The 27,669-nt window shown below is 59.8% G+C and overlaps 1 protein-coding gene across 2 annotated transcripts in view; it reads right to left on the bottom strand.

Annotated features, from left to right (window-relative positions):
* Positions 1-24,025, bottom strand: part of CDON (cell adhesion associated, oncogene regulated) — a 73,405-nt gene extending 49,380 nt beyond the window's left edge. The window contains exons 1-2 of one of the 2 annotated variants that reach the window (XM_064173306.1): positions 23,836-24,025; positions 490-627 (exon numbers count right to left, since the gene is read on the bottom strand). In XM_064173306.1, the coding sequence (XP_064029376.1) occupies positions 490-565 (76 nt within the window). In that variant the 5' untranslated portion in view covers positions 566-627; positions 23,836-24,025. The remainder of the gene's footprint in view (positions 1-489; positions 628-23,835) is intronic. The other variant, XM_064173307.1, reaches the window with a different exon arrangement.
* Positions 24,026-27,669: the final 3,644 nt, after the last annotated feature.

Raw genomic sequence — 27,669 nt, 5'->3', positions numbered from 1 at the left:
AGCGCAGAGTCCCCTCCTCACCCCACCCCCGGCACAGCCTCCCCAGCCCCAGCGCAGCTCCCTCACAGCCCCGAGGCAACCCCAGGACACAGCCAGCCACGGACAAACCTGAGAGGCTTCCAGAACAGGCGAGGAGGCACCTGTGGGAAGCAGCTCCAGGGAGAAGGAGCTGGCACTGCTCGGGGGGACAAGGTGCCAGGAGCCAGCAGTGTGGCCTGGGGGGCTGTGCTGCTGGGCAAGCTGCTGGGGGTGCCCTGCTTTAAGAGTGGCATTGGACCTCCAGGGGTCCTTCCAGCCCCATCCATGCTGGGGTTCCGTTTCAGCTCTTGTTTTGAGCCCAGTTCCCAAATCAGAGTCCTGCTGAAGTGCTCCACACCTGCTCGGGAGGTGCTGACCACGCAGGCTGCAGCTGGCCATGCTGCAGTGCTGCTCACTCTGCAGCAGGAGCTCAGCCTCCAGCAGCTCCGTGACAGCTGTGGGAAGCCTTACCTGAGCTGGTGGCAGCGACGATGCCCACGGCAGTGATGAGGAGCAGTGCCTGTGGGTGCCCAGGATCAGGATGCATAGCGCCAGGTGGGAGACCTTGGAAAGCAGCGAGCTCAGGGCTGGGCAGAGGCACCCAGAGATCTGCAGACCAAACCAAGGGGCACAGAATCACAGAACTGCCAGGGCTAGAAGGCACCACAAGGCCCATCCAGCTCCAACTCCTGCCACGGGCAGGGACACCTCACACTAGATCAGGCTGCCCAGAGCCGCATCCAGCCTGGCCTTAGAAAACTCCAGGGGTGAGACTTCCACCACCTCCCTGGGCAACCTGTGCCAGTCTCTCACCACCCTCATGGGGAAGAACTTCTTCCTAAAGAGTAATCTCAATCTCCCCTCCTCTTGCTTGGATTCATTCTCCCCAGTCCCATTGCTACCTAACACCTTAAAAATTCCCTCCCCAGCTTTCCTATAGCCCCCTTCAGATACTGGAAGGCCCCAATGAGGTCTCCTCAAAGTCTCCAGCAGCTGGAGCCTTCAAGAGCTTCAACTCCCAGACAGCAAAAAGCTTGGGGTTAAGAGGGGATGGAAACAACCTGATACTGTCCAGAGTGCAGGAAGAGCTGGGCAGGGGAACCAGAAGCTGGACGGAGCTGTGGCTACACATCCTGCACTCCACAGAGGACTTGTGGCCAGCAGATTGAGTGAGGTGATTCTGCCACTTTGCTCTGGTGAGACCTCTGGGGCCAGCTCTGGAGCCCTCAGCACAGGGAGAACATGGAACTGCTGCAGAGGCTCCAGAGGAGGCCACAGAGGTGATGAGAGGCTGGAGCAGCTCTGCTGTGGGCACAGGCTGGGGGAGCTGAGGCTGTGCAGCCTGGAGAGGAGAAGGCTGCAGGCAGAGCTCAGAGCTGCTGCCAGCCCTGCAGGGGCTCCAAGCAGGCTGCAGAGGGACTGTGGCCAAAGGGCTGCAGGGACAGCACCAGGGGCAATGGTTTGGGAGCAGAGCAGAGCAGATTGAGGTTGGATGTGAGGAACAAGCTCTGCAGCAGGAGGCTGCTGGAAGCCTGCAACAGGTTGCCCAGGGAGGTGGTTGAGGCCCCAGGCCTGGAGATGTCCCCGGTGAGGCTGGGCAGGGCTGTGGGCAGCCTGCTCTGGTGGAGCTGTCCCTGCTGGCTGCAGGGGGAGCCTGGGGGAGCTGTGAGGTCCCTTCCAGCCCATTCTGTGGCTTTGTGACTCCAGCACAGCTGGGGCAGAGGCACTGCTGCCTCGCTCTGCCGTGATGGATTCGGCACTTCCCAAGGGGAGGAAGCAGAGTCCAAAGCAAACAGCTTATCTGGGGCAGATAATATTGTTTGCAAACAATAATCACGAGGCCATCTGTCACCAGCCTGGGGCTGGTGTTTGACAGCTCTCCATGAATCCAGAGGCTGCTACTGCCCAGAGCTGCTGGAACGCTGCTCCCTGACAGATGTCATCTGTGGCCCCGCGGCAGGCAAGCCCTGGCCAGCAGCTCCCCGCGGAGAGCCAACAGCAACCTCCTCACTCACCCCCCCAGACCAACAGGGCCTGCACAGGCACTGCAACTGCACCTCAGCTCTGCCCTCAGCTTCTGCAACAGCAACCTTGTGGAAGGCAACCAGCCCTCACCTGACAGCAGCTCTGCCTTTCACCACCACAAACCAAATCAGGAGACTGCAGCAAGTGCAGGTCCTGCCCCCTGCAGCAGCACAGCACAAGGAGAAGGAGCTGGCAGTGCTGGGGGGGCCAAATGGCCAGGAGGCAGCAGTGTGGCCTGGGGGCCAAGAAGGTAAAAGGTGTCCTGGGGAGCATGGAGTAGAGTGTGGGCAGCAGGGCAAGGGAGTGGAAGAGCATCCCCAGAGGGCATCTGCTGAGTGCTCAGCAGCAAGAGCTGAAGGAGCTGTGGGGGGCAGGAGCCTGGGGCCAGGCTCTTGGCAGTGGTGGGCAGTGGCAGGCCAAGGGGCAAGGGGCAGAGAGTGGCAGGCAGGAGGCTGCCTGTGGAGAGGAGGAGAAAGTTGTTTGTGGTGAGGGTGCTGGAGCCTGGAGCAGGCTGCCCAGAGAGGCTGTGGAGTGTCCTTGTGTGGAGAGCTTCCAACCCCCCTGGCACTGTGCTGCTGGGCAAGCTGCTGGGGGTGCCCTGCTGGGGCAGGGTTTGGGCTGGAGACAGGTACCTACACCATGCTGGCATTCAGTGAAACCAGACCAACACAGACTGAGTCACTAAACCAGCAGCATAACTTGCACGAGTTGAGCATTTCTGGAGCTCAGAGCCTCCATCTCCAGGCTCTCTCCTCCAGCACATCCCAACCAGCCGCATCTGTCGCTCCCTCTGCCTTGCACAATGTGGTGATGGATGGCATGGGAGCTCCTTTAGCTCAGTTACTTCATTTATCAGCCTGGCCACACGACTGTGCTGCTGCTAACACTCCAGATCCACTCCCAACATCTCATCTCTCAGCCTGTGTACACAAGCACCCAACATGCAGAGCAGGGCTGGGAGCTGCAGCGGCACAAACCGCTGCCAGGGTGCAACCGTGCGGTGCAAGCTCAGCTGACCAAGGGCTCATGGAGCCCTTTTGCTTTGGATCCAGAGATCACCAGCAAAGTGCCTGCCCTGCTTTGGTGCAAAACAGCAACGTTTGCTCATCTGTGAAGCAGAGGCACAGGCAGAGCACAGGGAAGAGGCTCCAACAACAGCAGCATTGCTCTGAGCTCATGCTGGTGCTCCTCATAAACGGTGTGGGACAGGGGAAAGAGACAGGGCTGAGTCCTGCTCCTGTGCCAGGGAGGCTTTGTCTGCTCCAGCAGATTCATCTCACAGCATCATGGAATCGTTTGGACTGGAAAAGCCCTTGAAGATCATCCAGAACAATCCTTGTCTAAGTCTACCAAGGCTGGGGCTCAGCCATGGCCCTCAGCACCAAACTCTGCCTCTTGGAAACACCTCCAGGGATGGGGATTCCACCACTGCCCTGGGCAGCACAGGGCAGTGCTGGGCAGAGCAGGGCAGCGCTGGGCCGAGCTGGGCAGAGCTGGGCAGCGCAGGGCAGCGCAGCACAGGGCAGCGCAGGGCAGCGCTGGGCCGAGCTGGGCAGCGCAGGGCAGCGCAGGGCAGAGCTGGGCAGAGCAGGGCAGCGCTAGGCAGAGCAGGGCAGAGTAGGGCAGAGCAGGGCAGAGCAGGGCAGAGCTGGGCAGTGCAGGGCAGCGCTGGGCAGAGCAGGGCAGAGCAGGGCAGAGCTGGGCAGCGCAGGGCAGCGCTGGGCAGAGCAGGGCAGAGCTGGGCAGCGGAGGGCAGCGCTGGGCAGAGCAGAGCAGGGCAGGGCAGAGCAGGGCAGAGCTGGGCAGCGGAGGGCAGCGCTGGGCAGAGCAGAGCAGGGCAGCGCTGGGCAGAGCAGAGCAGGGCAGCGCAGGGCAGCGCAGGGCAGAGCAGGGCAGCGCAGGGCAGCGCAGGGCAGAGCAGGGCAGCGCAGGGCAGAGCAGGGCAGCGCAGGGCAGAGCAGGGCAGCGCAGGGCAGCGCTGGGCAGAGCAGGGCAGCACAGGGCAGAGCAGGGCAGCGCAGGGCAGAGCAGGGCAGCGCTGGGCAGAGCAGAGCAGGGCAGCGCAGGGCAGCGCAGGGCAGAGCAGGGCAGCACAGGGCAGAGCAGGGCAGCGCAGGGCAGCGCTGGGCAGAGCAGAGCAGGGCAGCGCAGGGCAGAGCAGGGCAGAGCAGGGCAGCGCTGGGCAGGGCAGAGCAGGGCAGCGCAGGGCAGCGCTGGGCAGAGCAGGGCAGCGCAGGGCAGCGCTGGGCAGAGCAGAGCAGGGCAGAGCAGGGCAGAGCAGGGCAGCGCAGGGCAGCGCTGGGCAGAGCAGAGCAGGGCAGCGCAGGGCAGAGCAGGGCAGAGCAGGGCAGCGCTGGGCAGGGCAGCGCAGGGCAGCGCTGGGCAGAGCAGAGCAGGGCAGAGCAGGGCAGCGCTGGGCAGAGCAGGGCAGCACAGGGCAGAGCAGGGCAGCGCTGGGCAGAGCAGGGCAGCGCTGGGCAGAGCAGAGCAGGGCAGCGCAGGGCAGCGCTGGGCAGAGCAGGGCAGCGCAGGGCAGCGCAGGGCAGAGCAGTGCAGCACAGGGCAGAGCAGGGCAGCGCAGGGCAGCGCTGGGCAGAGCAGGGCAGCGCAGGGCAGCGCAGGGCAGAGCAGTGCAGCACAGGGCAGAGCAGGGCAGCGCAGGGCAGAGCAGGGCAGCGCTGGGCAGAGCAGGGCAGAGCAGGGCAGAGCAGGGCAGCGCTGGGCAGAGCAGGGCAGAGCAGGGCAGAGCAGGGCAGCGCTGGGCAGAGCAGGGCAGCGCAGGGCAGAGCAGTGCAGCACAGGGCAGAGCAGGGCAGCGCAGGGCAGCGCTGGGCAGAGCAGGGCAGTGCTGGGCAGAGCTGAGTGTCGCCGCGGCCCCGGGGGCGGCAGCAGCTCGCCCGTGCGGGAGCGCTTTGGTTTATTTGAGTTCTCGGCGGGTTCAAGGGCGGCGGAGCCGCTCCAGCGGCGAGCGAGAGGACAAAGTAAACAGCCCGAGGAGCTGTTAACATCAAACACTTCGCTGAAGAGGGCTCGGGAAGAGGGGGGGTCGCGTTTTGCCAAATCTTCCCGCCGCTATTTATTTATGGAAAGCAATGAAACGTCCCTCGCAGGTCAACTTTAACCCCAGCACATGCAGCTACCGAGCGGCTCCGCAGCTGCCTCTGTCAGCGGGGCCGCCTCATTATCTTAAACTAAACTTTATCTTCCCAGATCTGCTTTATCCAGGCTCTGATTTCCCTCTGTTTATCTTTCTCTTCACATGCTCCTCGCTGCCAGTGTCAACAGCTACTCCTCTTTTGACCCAGCAGCTTGGCTGGCGGCGCGGCAAGATCAGCTGCGAGGCGCTGAGTACACAGAGCAGCCACAGAGACCAAAGCTCCTGGGCTGGAGGGGGAGACGCAGAAAGGCAAAGAGGGGCTCGAGTGGGAGCAGCACCGAGCGGCAGCCAGGCAGGGCAGCCCGGCGGAGCTGCTCTCGCATCCAGCTCCCAGCAACCCTGGGAATGCAGGGGGGTGGTGAGCCCCAGCACCAGACGCCTTTGCTGCCTTTGGTCTCTTCTGCAGATCACAGAAGCGCCTCCAGAGTCCAGCACTCACCTAACATCTCCCTGCACACAGCTCCTAGACCGTTCGGCTTTGAAACACCTCCAGGGAGAGGGACTCCAGCACTGCCTTGGGCAGCCTGGTCCAGTGCCCAGCGGTGTCACTACAGGAGCCCCTTGGTGGGAAGAGAGGACAAGACCATGGCTCAGAGCTCTGGGGTCTTCAGAACCCCCACAGAGGAACTGCCTCTTTAATGGTTCCTTCCACAGTTTGGTATTAATAATAAAATATTGAGATTTTGGGGTCGTTTGGCCTGGAGGAGGCTGAGGGGAGACCTTCTGGCTCTGCAACTCCCGGCAAGGAAGCTGGAGCCAGGCAGGGACTGGTCTCTTCTGCCAAGGAACAAGGGATAGGACAAGAGGAAGTGGCCTCGAGTTGTACCAGAGGAGGTTTAGGTTGGACGTGAGGAACAATTTCTTTCCCAAAAGGAGCGTCAAGGCCTGGCCCAGCCTGCCCAGGGCAGTGCTGCAGTCCCCATCCCTGGAGGGGCTCCAAAGCTCTGGAGCTGTGGTGCTGAGGGCCATGGTTGGGTGGTGCCCTGGCACTGCTGGGTAAGGGTTGGATTCCATCATCTGAAAGGTCTCTTCCAACCAAAACAATTCTTTTATTCTACGTTCAAGCCTTTGGACAGGGGTGGAAAAACAGGACCCTTCTCCTCTGCCACCACCTCAGTAACCCTGTACTGGGGACCTCCTGGGAATAGGAGGAGGATTTTGGTTAGATGTAGCTCCATTTCAGTGTCTCAGGCTCCAGGAGGGGCTCACCCAGGAACAACTCTGCTCACTGCTCCGCATTGACAGAAATCTCCATCACTGGTGGCTCACAGAGTTAAAGTGAGACTGGAGTGAGAGGTGTGGTGGCTAAAAGGAGCTGCTTCTGAGCCTCTGAGTAGCAACAGGAGTTACTGACACAAACAACATCCAGGGCTGACTAGAGATGGGCCTGGCTCTCATGGACCTTTTCCACTTTCACTGGCAGCTTCTCCAGATGAACACTGGAAGCCACAGCTTCCTCCTTCCACTGAGACATCTTCACCTAAAGTCACCTTCCAACTATTTTCATCCAGCACTTGACCTCTTTGCCAGCTCTGACACAAGCTGTGTCTCACAGATTAAGGGAAATGGAGAAGATAAGGACCTTGTAACCTGAGGAGCCCTCATGCAGGAACGTGTCCTGGTACTTCTGGAGATCATTAGCAAGATGGAGCACTTCTGAAGATGAAGTAATACTGGCTGGGTGCCTCGTTTGCAGGGCACCTTTTAATTTGTCCCCTTAAGAGCACCAGAGAGGTCTCTCAGGAGCAGAACTGTCCTCCCTGCTGGGCTCTCAGGCCAGCTGCAGAGCAGCTTGCACAGCATCACCTGGCTGTGAAGGCCTGAAGACCTAACTGGGATGGACTGGGGCAGCCCTTCACACATAGGACTGAGCTGAAAGAGCCACCACAGAGAGAGGAGAGGGCACAGCCCTGGCAATCACCTTCTCCACTCTTCCCAAAGCTTCACGCTTGTTTCCCTGGAAACCAGCAGTCCTCGATGGAAGGCTCCACACTTCTGGTCCAACTTAAGCTCAAATTACCTCACTCCTACCCGCCCCCCCCAAAGAAAAGCTTTACACTCTAAACCAACAATTTGCCACACATTCATATGGTGTCCAGCCCCAGAGGAGCCTGTGTCCTTCAGAACGCAGCTGAGCTCCTGCCCTGCTTATTTATGGACCACGAACTTCTCATCTCCACCCTTGCAGCTGAGCAGAGTCACTCCTAAAAACAGCATTACCTCATAGCCACTTTTTCCCCTTCTCTGACAGTCTTGTTCCAGCTCCCTGAATCATCTCACTGCCACCTCAGAATGGGTGCCAGGACAAGGCTGGGACCTCTCTTTTGCCAGCAGCCAGCACCCTACCTCAACTGTTCCATTGCTCCCCTCCAAAACCCATCTGACCTTCAGCACACCGAAGCTGCAGGAGGAGAGGGCTTCCTCAGGAGGGGGAGGGGGCTTCCTTGCTAGCCAAATGCCGGAGGGAGGGAGCCAAAGGCAGAGAAGGAGAAGGAGGAAGAAAACAGCACACTCAGGAACAGAGAGAGTCATTCAGGTTGCCCACCCCACCTCCAAGGTCTGCCAGCCTTCTCCAAGAAGGAAAAAGTGACAGGCAGCTTGCTGCAGACGTGACAGGGGTTTTTACTCGGAATAAACCAGCTCTGGATATGGAAACTTTCCCCTCTTTGCTAAGCAGCAGCACCTCAGGCCCACTTCACCCAGCCCCACTCACGACACTCGCTGTGATTTAGCACCCAGAGCACCACAAGTTAGTTGCTTTTCTCCTATTGATTATGGGGTTCCCAAGGAAAAAAAGCCTTTTAACTCACTCCTGAGGATTGTTTCCATCAGTGCAACAGAAATTAGGGATTTTCAGGGAACAACCCCGCCCCGAACGACCCAAAGCTCTGTGCCTTTAGCCTGAGCGAGCTGACTTAGATCATTAAATCTCACACCGAGACACCTTAAGAAGCTGGAGGAGAAAAAAAAAAGTCTTGCAGGCTGTGACATTCCAAGAGAAAGCAATCAGACATTCCTGCAGCTCGGCTCCTCCAGTGATCTGCAGAGCCTTTGATCACCGACTGTCTTCCAGCGTCCTCCTGGGGTCTGGCAAAATGAGCGCAGCAGCTGGCACATAGCCTTCATTAGCTCTGGTGGCGGCCAGCCGCGGCCAGCCGCCCGCAGCCCACCCGCCGGCCCCACCGAGCCACCTCCTGCGGGGTGAAGGGGCTGGGAAAGCCTCCAAGCATCCCCCCCACGGGACACGCAGGTCCGCGGTGCCCCCGTGCCCGGGGTGGGGCTGAGCGCCGGCGGAGCCCGCGCAGGGACGCGGCGGCCAGCCCGGGTTTGATGAACGCTTAATGAGCGCTCGATCATTAGCGGCGACCTTCGGGAAGCCAATGCAGCACCTACGGTGTGCGCTCCCCTCGCCCTCCCCCCTTTTCAGGCGCTCAATCGAGGCAGCCGAGCGTGCAAACCGATCCTGTCGCCAGCAAAAGCATTTCCTTTCAGCGCGGCCAGCCGAACGCGGGGGGAAGAAAATGGAAGTGACTTGGAGTTATGGCACCAAAAAGGGCAGACAAGCAAGGAAATAATCAACTCCACATGAGCCGCTCCGAGCCCGGCACAATGAAAAGGGCCCACGACTAACCCCAGGAAAGGTCAGCGGGACTATGGGGGTCAGAAGCTGCAAAAGGCAATAGGCAGCAGCTGCCAGCTGCAATGAGGATCAATGTGCGCCTAATTACGGCCGGGGAGAGCGCTCGGAGCGCGGCGGGTCCGCGGCTGCCCCCGCGGCGCTCCCGGCTTGAGCCCTTCTGCGGCTCCGGCGCTGAGCCTCGCTCCGCACCGGCAGGAAGCTGAGCGCTGGAGATAAGGAGCTGGGCTTGAAAAGGAAAACACCATCGTTAGGGACCTACGGCAACGAATCCTGGAACGGGTTGGATGGGGCACTGAAGATCAGCCAGTTCCAGCCCCCACGGCAGGGACACCTCCAGGCAGCCCAGGTTGTGCAAAGCCTCATCCAGCCCGGCCAGGAACACCTCTAGGGATGAGGCTTCCATCCACAGCTGCTTTGGGCAACCTGTTCCAGTGTCTCAGCACCCCCACAGTAAAGAATTTCTTCCTAAAGCCCAAGCTAAATTTCCCCTGCTCCTGTTTCAAAACACTGCCCCTCGTCCTGTCACTAAACAGCCCCTCCCCAGCTCTCCTGGAGCCCCTTCAGGCACTGGAAGGCTGCTCTAAGCCTTCCCCAGGCTGAACAGCCCCATCCAGCTCAGCCTGTCCTTGCAGAAGAGGTGCTCCAGCCCTCTGATCATCTTTGTGGCCTCCTCTGGACCCTCTCTGAGCACAGTTAGGACATCACCAAAGAGGACTCAGGAGCACAAGGAATACAATGACCCAGTTCACAGGGATTTCGAGTGTGCTCAGGGAATCACTGCACTCAGTTTCCCAGCTCTTGTTTTCTCCATCCTAAAACTCCACCAAACCCACTGGCACTGACGCTGCAAACCGAGCGTGAGAGGCACGACCAGGCCAGGCTGCAGCAGAGCACACCGAGAGGAACCTGCCTGCTGGAGAAGGCGGCGAAAGCCTCCAAGGCAGAGCTGCCTGTGCCGTGCTGCTTGGATTCATTATCACTGCTGAAGCAAAGGGCAGCAGCTGCCCCAGACCCTTAACAGAACAACTGCAGGGGCAGAACTTAGGCATCTGCAGCCTCCCCACTCCTGGAGTTGCTCCAGTATCTCTGAGCCTCCTCCTGTGCTGTGCCCAGCACTCGGATCAATCCTTGCTGAGCCAAGGATTCCCATCCCCATTCCCCCCCAGCTGCTGCTTTCACTCTTGTGGGCAGTGCACTTTCATAGGCAGCCTCACACAAGCATCTGTAAAGCTCTGGGCTTGCTCCACACTATTTGAACCTCCTCCCACACCCTTTGAACCCCTTCCCACACCATTTGAACCCCCTCCTGCATTATTTGAACTCCTCCCATGCCTTTTGAACCCCCTCCCACGCCAGTTAACCCTCCCCATGTATCAGCAAAGACCCCAGGCCCAGTGCTGGGTTGGGGAGCACCAGCTCAGCTGTGCACTGGCATCGCTCTTTTTGTCCCAGCCCAGACTGTTTGCTCAGAGTGGCAGAGAAAACAAAGAGCAGAGAGCAAACAAGACAGTGGCCGAGTTCCCACAAGGATATGGGGGGACCTATAAGAATAAGGGGGGGGGAACCTCAAGTCCTGATGGCTTTCCCTAATCATAGGGTGGATTAATGTCTTGAAGCCTTGTTACTGTCTCTAAGGCAGATACTTGGTTTAGCCCCAGACTCGGTAGTTAGATAATGGTTGGACTCGGTCTTAAAGGCCTTTTCCAACCAAAACAATTCTTTGATTCTTCTCCCCAAGTTGTAAAACATCCTAAACAACCACAGTAAGTCACTCAGACTTTGGTTCCAGGTGAGGTCCAGGGTCGCAGGACAAAGGTGAAGCAACTGAGAGGGAAAAAAAGCAGACAAAAGGAGGGGATCAGCCTGCAAACACGACCCAAAACTTGGCCCAGCTCAGCGCTGGAGCAGCAAATCTTTAGCTGAGCTGTTCGCTGGATTGCTCCCTTTTGCTTTCAGGCCTGGAAAGCCTCAAGGTTGGTATCAGCTGTTGGACTCGGATCAAAGTTGAGCTTTCCATTAATCCTCTGAGCTCTACGTGAGGCTGATAGGGAGTTTTTTTTCTGGGAGACAGTTCAGATTGCTCAGATACTCCATCTGCACTCCAATATTTCAAGAACACCTTGACTTTAAAGCCTGGCTCTTGGCCTCCATATGGTCCTGATAGAGGAGCACATGCTTTGGCAGCGACTGGAGAAATGGATTTGGGAGCCGAAGGGGGCGGGGGGGGTAGGAAACTTAACAGTTTGTGTTCTGTGGCTCCGCGGCACGCAGCGAACGCTGCTGCCCCGCACTGCGCCCGGCGGGCACGGCCAGCGCAGGCGGCGGGGCCCGGAGAGATAAATCACCAGGGCGGCCACACTTTCTGCCCACAAACAGGCATAAATTAGGTTAATTTTATTATTAACGTCAGAAGAAAAGAGCGGAGCCGCTCCCCCCCCCTCCCCCTGCTGCTGCCAGGATAACGAGGTGGGGTTGGTTGGAGTCCTGCAGCCCCGGGGGAAGCGCAGAGCAGAGCAGAGTTTGCCTAATAGGCAGCTCTGGGGCTGCAATTACTCTGAGCTGCCTAAGTAAGAGCTCTGTGACCCCGAGGGACACCAAGGGATCATTAGCCTCGCAGCTCCAGCAGCAGAGCCCTAGACCAAACACAAACTTCTCACCCTTCGCTTTTCAGGGCCCCCCTCCCCCGAGTCCTCACCCTGCTCATTCTCTCCTGGCTTTGCCTCAGATCCTCATTCTCTTCCCCGTGTCTGCCTCAACACCTGGCCCGAGTCTGTCACCAGCACCACCTTCGGCCACGTTCCCCGTTCTGCAGCCGCCCCCTTCTCCGGGCAGCAGGAGCCCTGTTTGCCTTCTTCAGCTGAGGGAGTTTTTGCCCAGGAGATTTCACAACCGATCTGCAGAGGGGCAGCTGCCGAGGAGAGCAGCAACACCTTCCTCCAGGACCTGGCTTGCCTTCTCCCATCTGCAGCCACCGCCTGAGTCAGCTCCGCTGGCAGCCCCGGCCGAGAGCACAGCCAAAAGCCAAAGGAGCTCTGGGTTTCACCTGGCTGAGGGAGCACTTTCAGCTCTCTCCCTGCAGCCCTGGAGCAGCAGGGATAGGAATGGATGTCCACAAAAGGGCTCTTGGCAGTGGGACAGCACAAGGCCCCAGCTCAGCTGATGCACCCCAGCGGCTTTAATACTGCAGGAATGCAGCACAGATGAAGACAGGAGGAGATGAAACCCAACTCCGAGCCAGACCTGGCGCTGCAGCCAGCCCCGGGACTCGCCGCCCTCATTATCCCAGCTCCTCGCCGCAGCAGGCTCCGCACGGCCTCGGGGGGATTCTTCCCTCCACAGACTTTGCATTTTGCACATCAAGGATGACCTCCCCCACCCCGTTTCTAATTCCTTTACAGCTCCTATAAGGACGCAAGAGAAGATAGAACCACGAGCTCACTCTGGTCATCAGAAAGACCCTCAGCATCCACACACAGTCTGGATGTCCCCTCCCAGCAGCACAGCCGTGTCTGGCAGGTGTGGGTGCGAAAAAAGGTCCATGGAAGAAAAAGCACAGAATCAGAGAATGGCTCAGGGTGGGAGGGAGCTCGGAGCTCATCTCCAACCCCCAGCCACAGGCAGGGACAGCTCTCAGATAGACTCAGACGCTCAAGGCCTTCAGCACCCCCAGGCAGGAGGCAGCCACAGCCTCCCTGGGCAGCCTGTGTCTCACCACCCTCCAGCTGAAGAACTTCTTTCCTCAGCTCCACTCTAACCCTGCTCTGCCTCAGCTCCAAACCATTCCCCCTTGGCCTGGCTCTGGACACCCTCAGCAAAAGTCTCTCTGCAGCCTTCCTGCAGGCTCCCTTCAGGCCCTGGCAGCAGCTCCGAGGTCCCCCTGGAGCCTCCTCCCCAGCTCCCTCAGCCTGTCCTCACAGCAGAGCTGCTCCCGCCCTTGGATCATCTTTGTGGCCTCCTCTGGACTCGCTCACAACACGTTGGAGGGCAAGAAGCTCATTCCCGAGGTGACTGCAGCCGAGCCCCAGCTGCTTGTCCACCAGCAGCAGAGCAATGTGCCCCTGCAGCCGCCTCGCCCCGAGCCCACTGCGCTGTGCCGCAGCGTGCCAGACCCCACGCTCCCCGCGCTGCCTCCACGGGAAGCTGAGCCGCTAACCCCACACCTGCAGCCAGGGTTTTACAGCCAGCCATCGGCTGCCCCCTTACATCACCAGCAATTAGAGACCTCACGGCTGCAGGACGCGGCCAGCGGCGCTGAAGTCACCCTGCAGAACACAGAGTGCCTGTGGACGGCTGGAACGGGCACAGAATGCAGCTCCACATCCATCTGCAGCCCCCTTCCCAAACAAACGTCCTGGCTCCAAAGGGATTGGACCTGGCTTCACAAGGGAAGCCTCAACTCTCCTGAGCCGGGAGGGAGGAATCCTGGCACTGCCAGCAGTGCCCTGCCAGCAAAACAACCACTGGGGCCCAGATCAAAGCAGTCCGAGCACAGCAGCCAGGCAGGAGATGGTGCTGGTCAGGTCTGCTGGGGCACACTGACCTGGCTGCCACAAGATGAGCGGGGTGGGAGAACTGAGGTGGAGTGTTGGGTTTGCTCAGCAGCACTGCTCAGAGCTTCCCACCCCCCTCCTCGTGCCAGAGAGCCAAAGGAGAGCACAGATCCAGGGCAAGGAGGTAGAGATGATCATGGAGCCTGAGGGTTTGGCTGCTCCGTGGGCACACCACTGGGTCAAACCTGCCTCAGGCAAGGATCTCAGCCCAGCATGGGTGGGCACCAAGGGCAGAGGGAGCCCTCAACCTCCTCCTGCCAGCCAGGGTAGTACAGCTATTCCCAGTGGGCCCCAGCAGAACCAGTTCCAACACCAGGGAAGCATCTGGGCTGCACCCCAGGTGAAGCTGCCACTCACACAGACACATCCTGCTTCTCCCGGCACATCCAGCAGCTGGCCAGGGATTCCAGGAGACACCTTCCCACGGGAAGCAGGGACGCAGCTGCGGTGGCCTCAGAAGGCAGGGAGAAGGCTCCAGACTCCTGCGAGCTCCCCCCGCAGACTGCGGCGCGGCGCAGGGGCCCCGCAGAGATAAGCGGCGGCAGCGCCTGGCTGCCTCCCGCCAGCAGCGGCAAGGCGCAGCAGCTCCTCCGCGCCCCGGCCAAGAGCAGAACCTGCCTGGGGCTCTCCTCCTGCCGTTGGCTTCCCCTGGGGTGTTTTTAGAGAGCACAGCCTGGCCTGGCCTGCTGCGGTGCGGGGGGAGCGGAGGGGACCCTGCTTGTCTGTGCCGCAGCTGCCATGCGCGGGCAGCACTGCGGCTGGCGGCTGCCTCCCGCCGGGTCCCCATCTCCGGAGCGACGGCGAACAGCTCCACACCTCTGGCTCCAGGAGGACTTCAGCTTCCTCAGCCTCTCGCCGGAGGAAGAGGGCTGGGACGGGTGAGGCTGCCTGCAGCCCCCTTCTTCCAGCCCCTGGGGAAGCAGGCTGGAAGCGTTTGGTCTCTGGTCTCAGCAGCCTTGCTGCTGCCTGCAGAGCTGGGGCTGGAACCAGCGACAGAGGCCTCAGACACTCAGTACAGGAACCTCGCGTGGAGCTCACTCAGCTGACAAGCAAAGCAGCTGGCAGGAGCCCTTCATGTGGAAACGGTGTTTGAGTTACTGCTCTCACCCAGCTCACCTCGGATCATCCAATCATGGAGTGGTCTGGGTGGGAAGGGACCCTCCAAAGTCACCCAGCCCAACCCCCTGCAGCCAGCAGGGACATCCCCAGCCAGAGCAGGCTGCTCAGACACCCTGACCTGCCGTGCTCCAGCAGGACCATGTCTGTGCTGAGGACTCCAGAGATGGACACAGAAGATGATTAGAGCCAAGCAGAAGACCAACCCTCAGTACCCACCACCTAGTCCCAGACTCCTCTGACAGTAACTGGGCAATTGCAACCTGCCGCCGAGAGCCTGCCTGGGTCTGCAGAGCTGAGTTCAAAGCTGTCTCACGGAGGCTGAAATTTCAACATCTTTAGCACGTTTTGATAATAACATTTCTGATGACATCCGCTGCCAGCTTCCTTCTACACCCTGACAGAGATTTAGAGCCTGCATTCCTCTTTCACTCGGCAACAGAGATTAGTGGCAGGAACAGAAAACATCTCCTGTTCCAACAACCCCTCGGGGTTTTCCTCCTCAGCTTTATGAGAGGAGCCTCAAACCTCCACCGAGCCAGGATCTGCTGTCACTGCAAGGAATGCAGGCAAGGAGTATCTGAGTGCACACCAAAACCTCCTGAGAAGGTTCCCGAGAGACAAAAAAGATTTCCTGGAGCTATGGCGATGCTCAAACAGCTCCTCGGAAGTAAAAGCCCTGGGAGAACATCAGGAAAATCCAAGGGTGAGCCACGAGGAGCCGTAATTGGGGCAGTTTGTGGGCTCTTATCGTGGGGAAGGCAGGGAACAAAGGAAAACCACAAGGCTATTGTCTGGGCTGACTGCACAGCACACCTCATCTGCATGGACCTGGAACGCTGCTGCCAGCGAAGCTCTTCAGCTCCCAGCAGTTACCCATGGCCAACCCCAGCAAAACCCCAGAACGAGGCTGAAGAGATCTGATCCCTGCCCCACGTGCCGTGGGGATCCTCCAGGCCACAGCTGAAAGCTGCCCTTGGTGCTTCCCGGCCCACAGCAGCAGCTCCCAAGGGAAGCCCAAGGTGATGAGCTCCAGCACCTCGACCTGGAGCTGCTCCCCACAAGAGTGCAGCTGCCAGGGGGCTCCTGAGCAGAGGGACGAGCAGCCCAGACACCCACAGCCACCACATCCTCTTGGAGCCCATCACCAGGACCTGCCCTTGATGTGCTCCAAGACCTTAAAGCAACAAGAGACAGCTCATGAGCTGCCAAAGAGTTATCCCAGGATATCCAGAGGGATAAGGGCAGATTAATCCACAGGAATGCCATTGCGCAACTCCCTTCCCAGCACCGTGTCTGGCTGTGCCTGCAGTAACTGGCAGAGGATCTCCATGGTGAGGCTACACAGCAAACCTGAGCAGCTCAGAAGGTGATGGACCTGCAAATGAGGCATCAGCTGGGCCAGCAGGCAGATCTACCCTGGCACAACTAAACCATCATCTTCCTCGGCATGGTATTTCTAAGCTACCTGCTGCCATCTCCTTATCCTCAGCAAGCTCATCGCCTTCATCTTCAAGCTCCTACCTCCAACCTGTGTGAACCTCCTGAGAGTCAACTAGGCTAGGGCCAGGTCCTGCTCCAGGGTCAGTACAACTGCTGGTACCAATCCAGGCTGGGGCTGGAGAGCAGACCCTGGGGTGCGGAGCTGGACAGGAGCCAGCACCAAGCACTGCCGGCACAGCCCCAGCCTGCCCTGGGCTGGTCCCCAGCAGGGTGGGCAGCAGGGGCAGGGAGGGGATTCTGAGACCCTCCCCTGCAGTGCTGGAGCAGCTCTGGAGCCCTCAGCACAGCACAGACAGGGACCTGCTGCAGCAGGGCCAGAGGAGGCCACAGCAGGGCTGGCAGGGCTCTGCTGGCAGCCCAGGCTGGCAGAGGTAGCCTTGGGCAGCCTGCAGCAGGGAAGGCTCCAGGGAGCCCTTCTGGTGGCCTTGCAGGGCTTGAAGCAAGCTGGGCACAGAGTGTGGAGCAGGAGCTGTTGGGCCAGGCCAAGGGGAGATGGGTTGGAAGTGCAAGAGGGAGCTTGAGAGTGGAGAGAAGGGAGAAGTGTTTGGCACTGAGGGTGTGGAGAGCCTGTGCCAGGCTGCCCAGAGAGCTGGGAGCTGCCCCCTGGCTGGCAGCACTGCAGGGCAGGGTGTGTGGGGTTGTGAGCAGCCTGCTCTGGCTGGGGGTGTCCCTGGGGGCTGCAGCGTGTTGGACTGGATGAACTTCAGGGTCTCTTCCCACCCAAACCATTCTGTTATCCCCACTCCATGCACACAGAGCACTCTGCCATGTGCTAGGGCACCAAGAGACCTCCAAGGTGCAGGCTCAGTGCCAGCACTCGTAGCTGGGGTCTGGGGTATGTGCAGACAGGTGAGGTCATGGCCAGAGCAAACAGGTGAGGTCATGGCCAGAGCAGCTTGTGGGCACCATTAAGCCTCCCCCCAGCTCCAGCTTATCCCCCCGGGATTGGAGCCTTTGGCATGGCCCCGTGGCTGGTGTGAGGGGGCTGGAGGGGAATCTGCAGCTGGGAAGATTTCAGCAGGCAGGAGAATGAAACGGTGAAGAAAGAAGCTTTTGAGAGGGGGAGGAGAGGCAGACACTAGTGAAGGAGTCATCTGTTTGGAGTGCAGGCTCCTGCTCCTCCTCAGCTCCATTATTCACTCAAGAGTGGATTAATCCATCACTGCGAAGGCATCTCCTGATGGCCGAGATAAAGGCAGCAAGCCCTGCGCTGACTCCGCGCTCCTGCTGCCCGTGGCCAGCACTCTCACAGCCTTATTTGGGTCGATCCAGCGGCTCGCAGCAAACAGGGAACAAAACAAGGCAAAATAAAACCTGCCAAAACACCACCTGATGAGGGACAACCTAGCCTGGATCCATCTGGAAGCACAGAGGAGAGCTCAGCTGGGAGGAATTCGACCTGAGTGTTGCAACAGCAGGAGGGGGATAGGTTTGAATGAGGTGAGGGAGATTTAGAGGAGATAGGAAGGAGAACTTCTGCACTCCGAGGATGGGGAGAGCCTGTGCCAGGCTGCCCAGAGAGCTGAGACCTGCCCCATGCTTGGCATCAGTGCAGGTCAGGGTGTTTGGGACTCTGAGCAGCCTGCTGTGGTTGGGGATGTCCTTGCTGGCTGCAGGGGGCTGGACTGGATGAACTTTATGGTCCCTTCCCACCCAAACCACTCTGTGGTTCTGTGATCTTCAGTTTCTCCCTGCAGGGAGCACCTAAACTGTGCTCTCCCCTTGCTGCAGTTCCCCAGATGGGACTTGTCCTCATGAGCTGTCTCCCATCACCTCCTGAACTAGCACACAAGAAAGCCACAACCTTCTTTTGAGGTGCTTTAGATTAAGGCTTTTTAGCCAGGCAAATGGTGAGGTCTGGAGGAGGAAAACTCCCAGAGCCATGCCCTTGCTGAAACGGCTCCAGCTTGAGCAGGCACCCAAGATGCCTACCCCAAATACAAAGGATATCTCCAGCACCCATCTGTCCCTCAGAAGATGACACAGAGAAATTACAGAAGCACTCAGGAACCTGAGGTAGAGCCCCACAGCTCACCTCACCGAGTCCCCAGCCCCAGCGTGGTCAGAGGGGACCTCTGGAGATCATCCAGTCCAACCCCACTGCCCCAGCAGCTTGCCCAGCAGCACAGTGCCAGGGGGGTTGGAAGCTCTCCACACAAGGACACTCCACAGCCTCTCTGGGCAGCCTGCTCCAGGCTCCAGCACCCTCACAACAAACAACTTTCTCCTCCTCTCCACAGGCAGCCTCCTGCCTGCCACTCTCTGCCCCTTGCCCCTTGGCCTGCCACTGCCCACCACTGCCAAGAGCCTGGCCCCAGGCTCCTGCCCCCCACAGCTCCTTCAGCTCTTGCTGCTGAGCACTCAGCAGATGCCCTCTGGGGCTGCTCTCCTGCAGCCTCTCAGCCCCAGGGCTCTCAGCCTTTGCTCCTCACACAGCTGCTCCAGGCCCCTCAGCAGCTTCCCAGCCCCCACTGCACTCTCTGCACCACTGCCCTGCCTCTGCCCCTGGGCACCACACAGCTGGGCCCAGCACTGCACAGGTGGCCTCGCACCCCAGCAGCCCCCAGCGCTGCCTTCCCCCTCCCCAGACCCTTTATCTGCTCCCTCCTCCATCGCTCCCAGGCGGTGGCTGCGAGCTGCAGGCTCTGCAGGGCTCTGTTGGCAGCACCGGGGCTGGCCCCTGCGCTAAACAAACCAGGCTCAGGGCTGAAGCCGCAGGGGGGAAAGTCTGCAGGGAGTGCCAAAGGGGGACTCAGCCCAGGGCAGGAGCAGGCAGCCAGGGGAGGCCTCACCTCACAGCCCAAGGATGGTCCCTTCGGGCCCCCCCCCAGCCTGGCTCCCTCCTGCTGCTTCTGGAAGGAGCTTTGCCAGCCCCAGACTCACAGAATGGGCTGGAAGGGACCTCCAAAGGTCTCTCAGTCCAACCCCCTGCAGCCAGCAGGGGCATCCCCAACTGGACCGGGTTGCCCCGAGCCCTGTCGGGCCTCCCCTCGAGTACCTCCAGGGACAGGTGCCCAGCCCTCCTTGCTGTGGGTCTCAGAGGGCTCTTCACCCTCCTGCCATTGCAGTGAGTTGAGCTGGTTTAAGTGGGCAGGGGATGGAGGGCAAGCAGCCAGACCCCCCCTCCACAGGACTGCTGGCTGCCGGCAGCCGTTTCTGAGCTAAGCCAGCTCCAAAGCCAGCTGGTGCCAAAAGGGGCAGGCCCCCCTGACGCCCCCACCCCAGATGCCTCTCTGCGCACCGGGGCGGAAGGTTCAGCAGCTCTGCAACTGCAGGGCAAGATCCAGCACGGGGCTGGGGCTCGGATCGTGTTGGGTTAGCTGGAGCCACTCTCCCCCCCCCAGCTCCTCCAGCTGCTCCAGTGCTGGATTCCCACGGCGAGGAAGAGGCAGGAACGTACCTGCCACCTCCTGCAGCAGCGAGTCCTGGGGCTGCTGTAACGTGAGACTGCACCCAAGGAGCTGGGGAAAGGGGGGCAGGGGGAAGGGAACAAAATAAAGTCCCACCTGGCTAGAAGAGCTCCGAAACGTCTCTAGCTCCGGGAAGAGGGAAAACAAGCCACCTTGTGTGATTATTTTCCCTCCTGTTGAAAGACAGGAGAGGTCTCTTGCACAGGAAGAGCGAGCAGGGGCTTAATGGGAAAGGCAGGTGGTTAGGATGCCTGAGTCTCAAGCCCTGGCTGGGCTGAAGCAGTTTACCCTGAAGTGAAAAGTGTCACTGGAGAATGATCATCTGCACTGCAGCAGCAGGAGTGGGGCAGGGAAGCTCGACAAGCTCAGCCCTGGGAGCTGGGCTGGGCCATCTACCGCGGAAAGCACTTGGAAGAACACTCAGCTGAAGAAGAAAAATCCCCAAATAGACATTCACAGAGAGAGGGAGAGGAAATGATTGACTCTGAAAGCTCTTGGAGACCTCTCATCAGCTAAAGGAACTCAGCAAAGACTTTCGTGCCCAGTTTGCAGGGGACAAACAGGTCCCAGGAGGGAGGTGGGAGAAGGGGACCCAAAACAGCAGGAGAGCGATGAGCTGAGAGGAAAGGGAATGTGCTTGGGGAGCAGACCTGGAACCAGCTCATCTGGTCACAAAGCAGCGCAAAATAGCCCCCAAAAAACTGATGGAGAGCACAGCTTGGTCCCCGTGGCCCAGACTGACGAGCCAGGAGTGCAAGACAAGCTGGGGAATCACACTGAGAGAAGAGATTTGGCTGCTTGGTGCAAGGGTTAAAAGATGTAACTAGAATTTAAGCTCCACGAGGCAGCATTTTCCGTCCGTCCCACCCCAGCTGCAGGCAGGAATCAGCTCAGGAGCTCACTAAAAGACTGAGAAAAAACAGAAAATAGGTGAAAAAAACCCTCTAAAATCCCTGCAGGAAAGCAGCAGGATGGAGCTGAGGGGAGCTGCTCGCCAGCCAGCAGCTAAGGGGAGAGCAGGCAGAACCCAAAGGCTGCAGGTCAAGGTCAAGCTTACAACACCCATTAATGGCAGCGAACGAGCTGGCAGAAGGGGACATCTCCACAGGGCTGCAAGGCTTCAGCTCCTGCAGGTTTCCAAGGCAGCTTCACCACAAAACCTGCTGTCACCCCCCGCTGCCCTCAGGGGGTCTGGCTGCGGCCAAGGACACGCTCAGGCAGCAGTGGGGGCAAGGACTCAGGAGGTGCTGGCTGCGGGCGGCTGCGCTCAGAGCCAGGCAGTGGCACTGCTTCGGCGCGTCCACATCTGCAGCAGCCGATGTGGGACGAGCCTGGGGACAGTGTTCATGCTTTTGTAAGCCCTGACAGCCAAAAATCCTCGAGTGACATCACCTGAAGCAGCAGCACAGCTGCCCGTTCCTCTGGTGTGCTGGTGAGCCAAAGCAAGCACCGGGCGCAGTTTATGGGCTCGCAGCACACCTTGAGATAATGAAAGTGCTGCTGGGATCCCTCAGGCCTCTCCTGACGTGTTTTTTCCCCTCGGTTTTGGGGTCAGAAACACCAAGTTTAGTCCCAGTGCATCCCAGCTGGGCTGCCCAGCAGAGGGAGCAGGCAGGAGCTCCGGCCCAAAGCCCTCACCAGCATCCCAAAGGCACCGGCCAGGGACGGCGCCCTGGGGAACCCCCCAGAGAGAGGGAAAATAGCCCAAATGGCAGAAACAGCCTGCCCCAAGCTGCTCTCCATGCGGACTGGAGCTGGCGGGGACGGGAGCAGCCTGCTGGCTGCCCACACTTCACCTTGCACGCACGGGCAGGGCCCTTGAGCGCTGGGGGCAGCTTAAGGGTGTAAATCGCATTAATCCCAGCCACAAAGCTGCTGCGCTCATCCTCGGGCCGCCTGCTAATCCCTGCTGCTAAAGCTGCTCCCATCCTACTTCCTACCCCCCGGAGAAGGAAAAACCAACACCTTTTGAAGTGCAGCAGGCAGGTGAAGGAGTGGATCCTGCCTCGCTGCTCCTGTCCAAGTCCAGCTCTAAAGCTCTGAGCCTCAGCCAGGGCTTTCCACAGCTGCTTCCCCAGCCTGCAGCTGTCTCTGGGGTGCAGACTTCTTGTTCTGCAGAGAGGATCACCGGGAAAAGGCTTCTGTCTTTTCCTTTTCTTTCCCAAGCCTTCCCCACAAGCCAGGCTCATAAAGAAGCAGGAGTTTGGTTTCAATAAGGAATCACAGAACGTTAGGGGTTGGAAGGACCTCAAAAGATCATCCAGGCCAACCCCCTGCCAGAGCAAGGATCACCCAGAGCAGGAGCACATCCAGATGGGTTCTGAAAGCCACCAGAGAAGGAGATTCCACAACCTCTCTGGGCAGCCTGCTCCAGGGCTCTGTCACTCAGAGTAAAGAAGCAGGAGCTTGAGCTTTGAATCACAGGAGCAGTGCTCACAGCAGGAGCCCAGGCACACAGCGCCAGGCAGGAGCAGGCCATCGTCCTCAGCAGCCCCTCTTAGAAAAGCACTTTTTGGTCCTTACAGGAGGCTCTGGCAGGCAGAGCATCCCCCAGCTCCCGACTGTCAAAAGCCCAGAGCTCGGGAGCCCAGCAGAGAGGAGCTCCCAGCACAGGACTACCTGCTCTGTCCACCCAAACCCACCAAACCCTGGAGGCGCAGCGCTGGGAGCTGCGGGGTGCCAGGGTGCCAAGCCTGTGGTTTGGGTTAGCAGATTGTGTTTCTGGTGCATGTGTGCAGGACACAGCTCCCTGAGTAAACATCTCTCTGGAGCTGGCAGCTCCACGGCCAGCGGGCTCGGGCTGGCTGCTCCTCAGCAGCACAGAGAAGGCTGCAGAGTCGTGCGGGGAAGGCAGGCAAACGGGAGGAGGGGGAAAGAGAACATTAAAAGAAAAGCTGGGCTGAGCCATCTACCAGAGAAGTCACTTGGAAGAACACTCGACCAAAAAAACCCACCCTGCAATAGACATTCACAGAGAGAGGGAGAGGAAATGATTGACTCTGAAAGCTCTTGGAGACCTCTCATCAGCTAAAGGAACTCAGCAAAGACTTTCGTGCCCAGTTTGCAGGGGACAAACAGGTCCCAGGAGGGAGGTGGGAGAAGAGGACCCAAAACAACAGGAGAGCGATGAGCTGATAGGAAAGGGAATGTGCTTGGGGAGCAGACCTGGAACCAGCTCATCTGGTCACAAAGCAGAGCAAAATAGCCCCCAAAAAATGATGGAGAGCACAGCTTGGTCCCCGTGGCCCAGACTGATGAGTCAGGAGTGCAAGACAAGCTGGGGAATCACACTGAGAGAAGGGATTTGGCCGCTTGGTGCAAGGGTTAAAAGATGTAATTAGATTTGAGGCTCTGGAGCTGACAGCTTTACAGCCAGCGGGCTCGGTGCGGCTGCTCCTCAGCGACACCGAGAAGGCTGCAAAACCGTGCGGGGAAAGCAGGCGAAAAGGAGGGGGGGAAGGAGAGAATATTAAAAGCTCAGCTCCATAAAGGCACCCCCTGGCCAACCCTCTGAGAAGTTACGAGGCAGGGGCAGAATAAACACCGCCTGTTTGCTGCCCAACAGTTGAAAGTTGTGTGTCGCGCCTGCAAAACATTTCCCTTTGGGTTTAAAAACGTCAATATTGGAAACATGCGAGAGCCGACTGGAAAGTTCTTTCATTAAAAGTCAGCAACTGTGTAATTATTATGCCTTTGCTGGCAAAGAGACAGACAAAGCAAGAGAAAGTCGTTTAGCATCCAGCAATCGGCTCGAAGGACGGAGGTGCCCTCGTAAAAAGGCAGAAATGAAGGCGAGTTTGGCTGTCACGGCGCTCTGCAGCCGCAGCCGCGGGCGGCTCGGCTCCGGGACTGCCTCTCCGCCGCTCCAACTGCGGAGAAAGTGACTTGAGGGATTAAAAGAAGGACTGAGACGATCGATCTTCAGGCGGTTTAGAAGCGAGTCCATCCCGTGCAGCATCACCGCAGCGACTTCAAACAGAGCTGCGCTTTAATGGCAAACGCAGCAGAGCCAGAGCGACTTTCACTGCGGAGCCAGCCCGTAAATCACGGCGGGTGCGGGCAGCGCAGGCTCTGCAGCGCCTCAGCCTTGCCCCACGACACACAGCGCGGACCCAGACGCTTCAAACAAGCTCCCGCTCCAGCCCCGGCTGCACACCCAGCACAAGCCCCGAGCCTGGACTTCGCCTCCCGTTTCCCAGGGCTGGGGGTGTCAGGCTTCCGCCGCCCGCCGGCGCTGAGCACCCCCAGGAGCCGGCTCCGGAGGGCAGCGGTGCCCCCTGCAGCCGCTGCCGCCCGCGAGTTCCCGCTCCGAGGCTGACAGGCGGCAGCCAAGCGCCGCCACCTGCGCCGCGTCCCCCTGGCCGCCCGCCCGGCGCCCGCGCGTCCCCCGAAGCGGCGGGAAAGGGCCGCGCTTACCTCAGGGCGGCAGCCGCCGCGCCCCCTTCCCTGGTCCCGGCCCCGGTCCCCAGGACATTCCAGGCTGGGGCGGGCGGCCCGGCGGGTGGGAGCCTCCATCCAACGCCTCCCGGCCGCGCCGCAGAGCCTCTCCGCCCTGCCCCGCTCCCACCGGCGCCCCGGCTCGCAGGAGGAGGTGGCGGCGGAGGCTCTTCTCCGCCTCTCCGCCCGCCGGACCGCCCCGCGGAGCGTACCAAGGGCGGGCGGAGGGGAGGACGAGCCGCGGGGAGTCGCCGGGGCCGGGCAGCTGGCTGGTGGCGGGGAGGGCGCAGCGCCGGGCACCGGCAGGGGCTCCCCCAGGCGCAGTGCCCGAACCGATGTGGTACCTGCTGTAAAGCGGCCGGGGCTGCCCGGGGCTGCGGCACCCAACAGCCCAGGGCACCGCGCAGCGGGCTGGGTTAGCAGCTTTGGGATCACCGAGTCCAGCCCTGACCCAGCGCTGCCAGGTGCCGCCGAGCCACTGCCCTCAGCGCATCTCCAGGGCTCTGAAAGCCCTCCGGGGGTGGGCATCCAGCCACCTCCCTGGGCAGCCTGGGGCAGGCCTGGCAGCCCTTCTAGTAAAGAAGCTTCTCATGTCCCACCTGAACCTCCCCTGGGGCAACCTGAGGCCATTTCCTCTTCTCCTGCCACTTGCTACCTGCGAGAACAGAGCAGCCCCCAGCTGGCTCCTGGCAGGGAGCTGCAGAGAGCAATGAGGTCTCCTCTCAGCCTCCTCTGCTCCAGGCTCAGCACCCCCAGCTCCCTCAGCTGCCCCTCCCCAGCCCTCTTCTCCAGACCCTTCCCCACCTTTGCTGCCCTTCTCTGGCCCTGCTCCAGCTCCTCAGTGTCCTCCTGGCACTCAGGGCCCACAGCTGAACCCAGCACTCAAGGGGTGGCCTCAGCAGTGCCCAGCCCAGGGGCACAATCCCTGCCCTGCTCCTGCTGCCCACACCACTGCTGAGCCAGGCCAGGCTGCTGCTGCCCTTCCTGCCCACCTGGGCACCCCCTGGCTCCCCTTCAGCTGCTGCCACCCAGCACCCCCAGGGCCTTTCCTGCTGGCCACTTTCCAGCCACTCTGCCCCAGCCTGGAGCCCTCCTGGGGCTGTTGTGCCCCAAGGGCAGGACCCAGCCCTGGGCCTTGCTGAACCTCATCCCATTGACCCTCCAGCAGATCAACTCCCACCCAGCTTAGCGTCCCTGCAAACTGAGGGTGCATCCAACCTCACTTTCAGTATGTTCTGGGGACACTTTTTTCAGCCTGTGACATTTCTCATCTGTTGGGAATTTTTCTAGCCATCATTTTCATCCCTTTTTTATCCCCTTTTACACTCGTGGAAATGATGACATCCTCCAGGAAACTTCCTGAGGGATTAAATCAGGTCTGGTAAACTGCAGGCAGCACAGCTTGGTTGTCTCACAGGTTCACCCAAACCCCAAGGAGTTGTTCCCAGGCACTTTTGGGCTATTTTTTTGTTTAAAAAAGCCTATTTCTCTTTGTTTTTCCCACACAGGAGCTGAGTTTCCTTCCAGGCTGCTCCACACACACTGCTGAAACCTTTCCACCTGAAACCCTGCTCAGAACAGATCCCTCCCCAGCTCAGCCCCCACCCCCCACCTGTAGACGTGACCAAAAATCAAACAGTTCCCCCCAAAACAGAGGCATTTGGGGCATATTTGTGGCCTTTCTGGGCGGGTTTAGGTGCAGGCTGAGACTGTAGCACGCTGGCTTGCAGCCTGCAGGAGAGGTCTGAGGCAGGCTCTGAGCTGGGCTGCAGGTGAAGGCGCTGCCCAGCGCAGCCTGGCCGTGGCAGCCAGCTGGGGGTCCCCAGGCTCAACAGCCCAATTCTCCTTGGGTTTCAGCCTCGTCCTGCCCACGCTGGGGGTGCTCGGTGGTGTTATCTGGCAGAAGAACACGCAGGGAGCATGTGTGCAGTGTGTGGAGGTGTGCCCAGTCCTCTGCAAAGAGCTGCCCTGCCGCTCCTGCAACCACCGCTTTGTGCAAGGGTCCTGCCCTTGGGGCACAGCAGCCCCAGGAGGGCTCCAGGCTGGGGCAGAGTGGCTGGAAAGTGCCCAGCAGGAAAGGCCCTGGGGGTGCTGGGTGGCAGCAGCTGAAGGGGAGCCAGGGGGTGCCCAGGTGGGCAAGAAGGGCAGCAGCAGCCTGGCCTGGCTCAGCAGTGGTGTGGGCAGCAGGAGCAGGGCAGGGATTGTGCCCCTGGGCTGGGCACTGCTGAAGCCACATCTGGAATATTGGATTCAGTTTTGGGCACCTCAGTCCCAGAAGGACATTGAGGAGCTGGAGCAGGGCCAGGGAAGGGCAGCAAAGGTGGGGAAGGGTCTGGAGAAGAGGGCTGGGGAGGGGCAGCTGAGGGAGCTGGGGGTGCTGAGCGTGGAGCAGAGGAGGCTGAGAGGAGACCTCATTGCTCTCTGCAGCTCCCTGCCAGGAGCCTGCAGCCAGCTGGGGTTGGGCTCTGCTGCCAGGGAAGAAGAGATAGGATGAGAGGAAATGGCCTCAGCTTGCCCCAGGGGACGTTCAGGTTGGACACGAGAAGAAGCTTCTTTACTAGAAGGGCTGCCAAGGCCTGCCCCAGGCTGCCCAGGGAGGTGGTTGAATGCCCATCCCCGGAGGGGTTTCAGAGAGGCAGAGCTGTGGTGCTGAGGGCCATGGCTGAGCGCTGGGCTTGGCAGAGTTTGATACAGGTTGGACTCAGTGATCTTCGAGGTCGTTTCCAGCCAAGAGGGTTCTGTGGTTTGTGGCAGCCTCCAGCAAAGTGAGCACTCTGGGACTGCTCTCGGTGCAGAAGTGCCATGGCCACTCCTGCTTTCCGGGGTGAGGCTAACCAGGATTGATTCCAGGGATGGTGCCTGGGCTGCTGCCAAGCCCAGTTCCCTCCCCGCACAGCCTTCAGGGTGTTTTTTCCTCCCCTCAGGTGCTATTTGCATGTGAATAGGCTCTTGGGGGGGGGGGGGGAATTGCTGCTTAATTAGAGAACAGCAATCACTTTAATTAGCGTGTCTCCATGCTCCCTGCTCTTTTGCATAGATTCTAATGAGATGCTCATTAGGGAGCAGGCGCCAGGACAAGCTGTGCCCTTCAGCTGCGCACTAACCCGATTAACCCCGCGGAAGGCAAAGCGGCAGGGCCGTGGCTGCTGCGGGCTGGAAAGGGCAGAGCTGCCCACTTCAGCCTGCCAGCTTCACCCTGCCTGCTTTGGCCTGCCCACTCCAGCCTAACAGCTTCACCCTGCCTGCTTTGGTCTGCTCACTTCAGCCTAACAGCTTCACCCTGCCTGCTTTGGTCTGCCCACTCCAGCCTAACAGCTTCACCCTGCCTGCTTTGGTCTGCCCACTCCAACCTAACAGCTTCACCCTGCCTGCTTTGGTCTGCCCACTTCAGCCTGCCAGCTTCACCCTGCCTGCTTTAGTCTGCTCACTTCAGCCTGTCAGCTTCACCCTGCCTGCTTTAGTCTGCCCACTTCAGCCTGCCAGCTTCACCCTGCCTGCTTTGGTCTGCCCACTCCAACCTAACAGCTTCACCCTGCCTGCTTTGGTCTGCCCACTTCAGCCTGCCAGCTTCACCCTGCCTGCTTTGGTCTGCCCACTCCAGCCTAACAGCTTCACCCTGCCTGCTTTGGTCTGCCCACTTCAGCCTGCCAGCTTCACCCTGCTTGCTTCGGTCTGCTCACTCCATCCTGCCCACTTCAAGCTGCTTGCTTTGATCTGCTCACTCTATCCTGCTCGCTTCAGTGTCCTCACCAGCAGGCCTACTCTTGCCAGGCTTGCACCAAGCTGTTGCTTCTCAGTTTTGGCTTTGCCACG

This window comes from Pogoniulus pusillus, chromosome 38 (genome assembly GCF_015220805.1).
Source record: "Pogoniulus pusillus isolate bPogPus1 chromosome 38, bPogPus1.pri, whole genome shotgun sequence".
Taxonomy (NCBI): Eukaryota; Metazoa; Chordata; class Aves; order Piciformes; family Lybiidae; genus Pogoniulus; species Pogoniulus pusillus.
The sequence above is the reverse complement of the archived record's forward strand: the minus strand, read 5'-3'. Positions and strand labels throughout refer to the sequence as shown.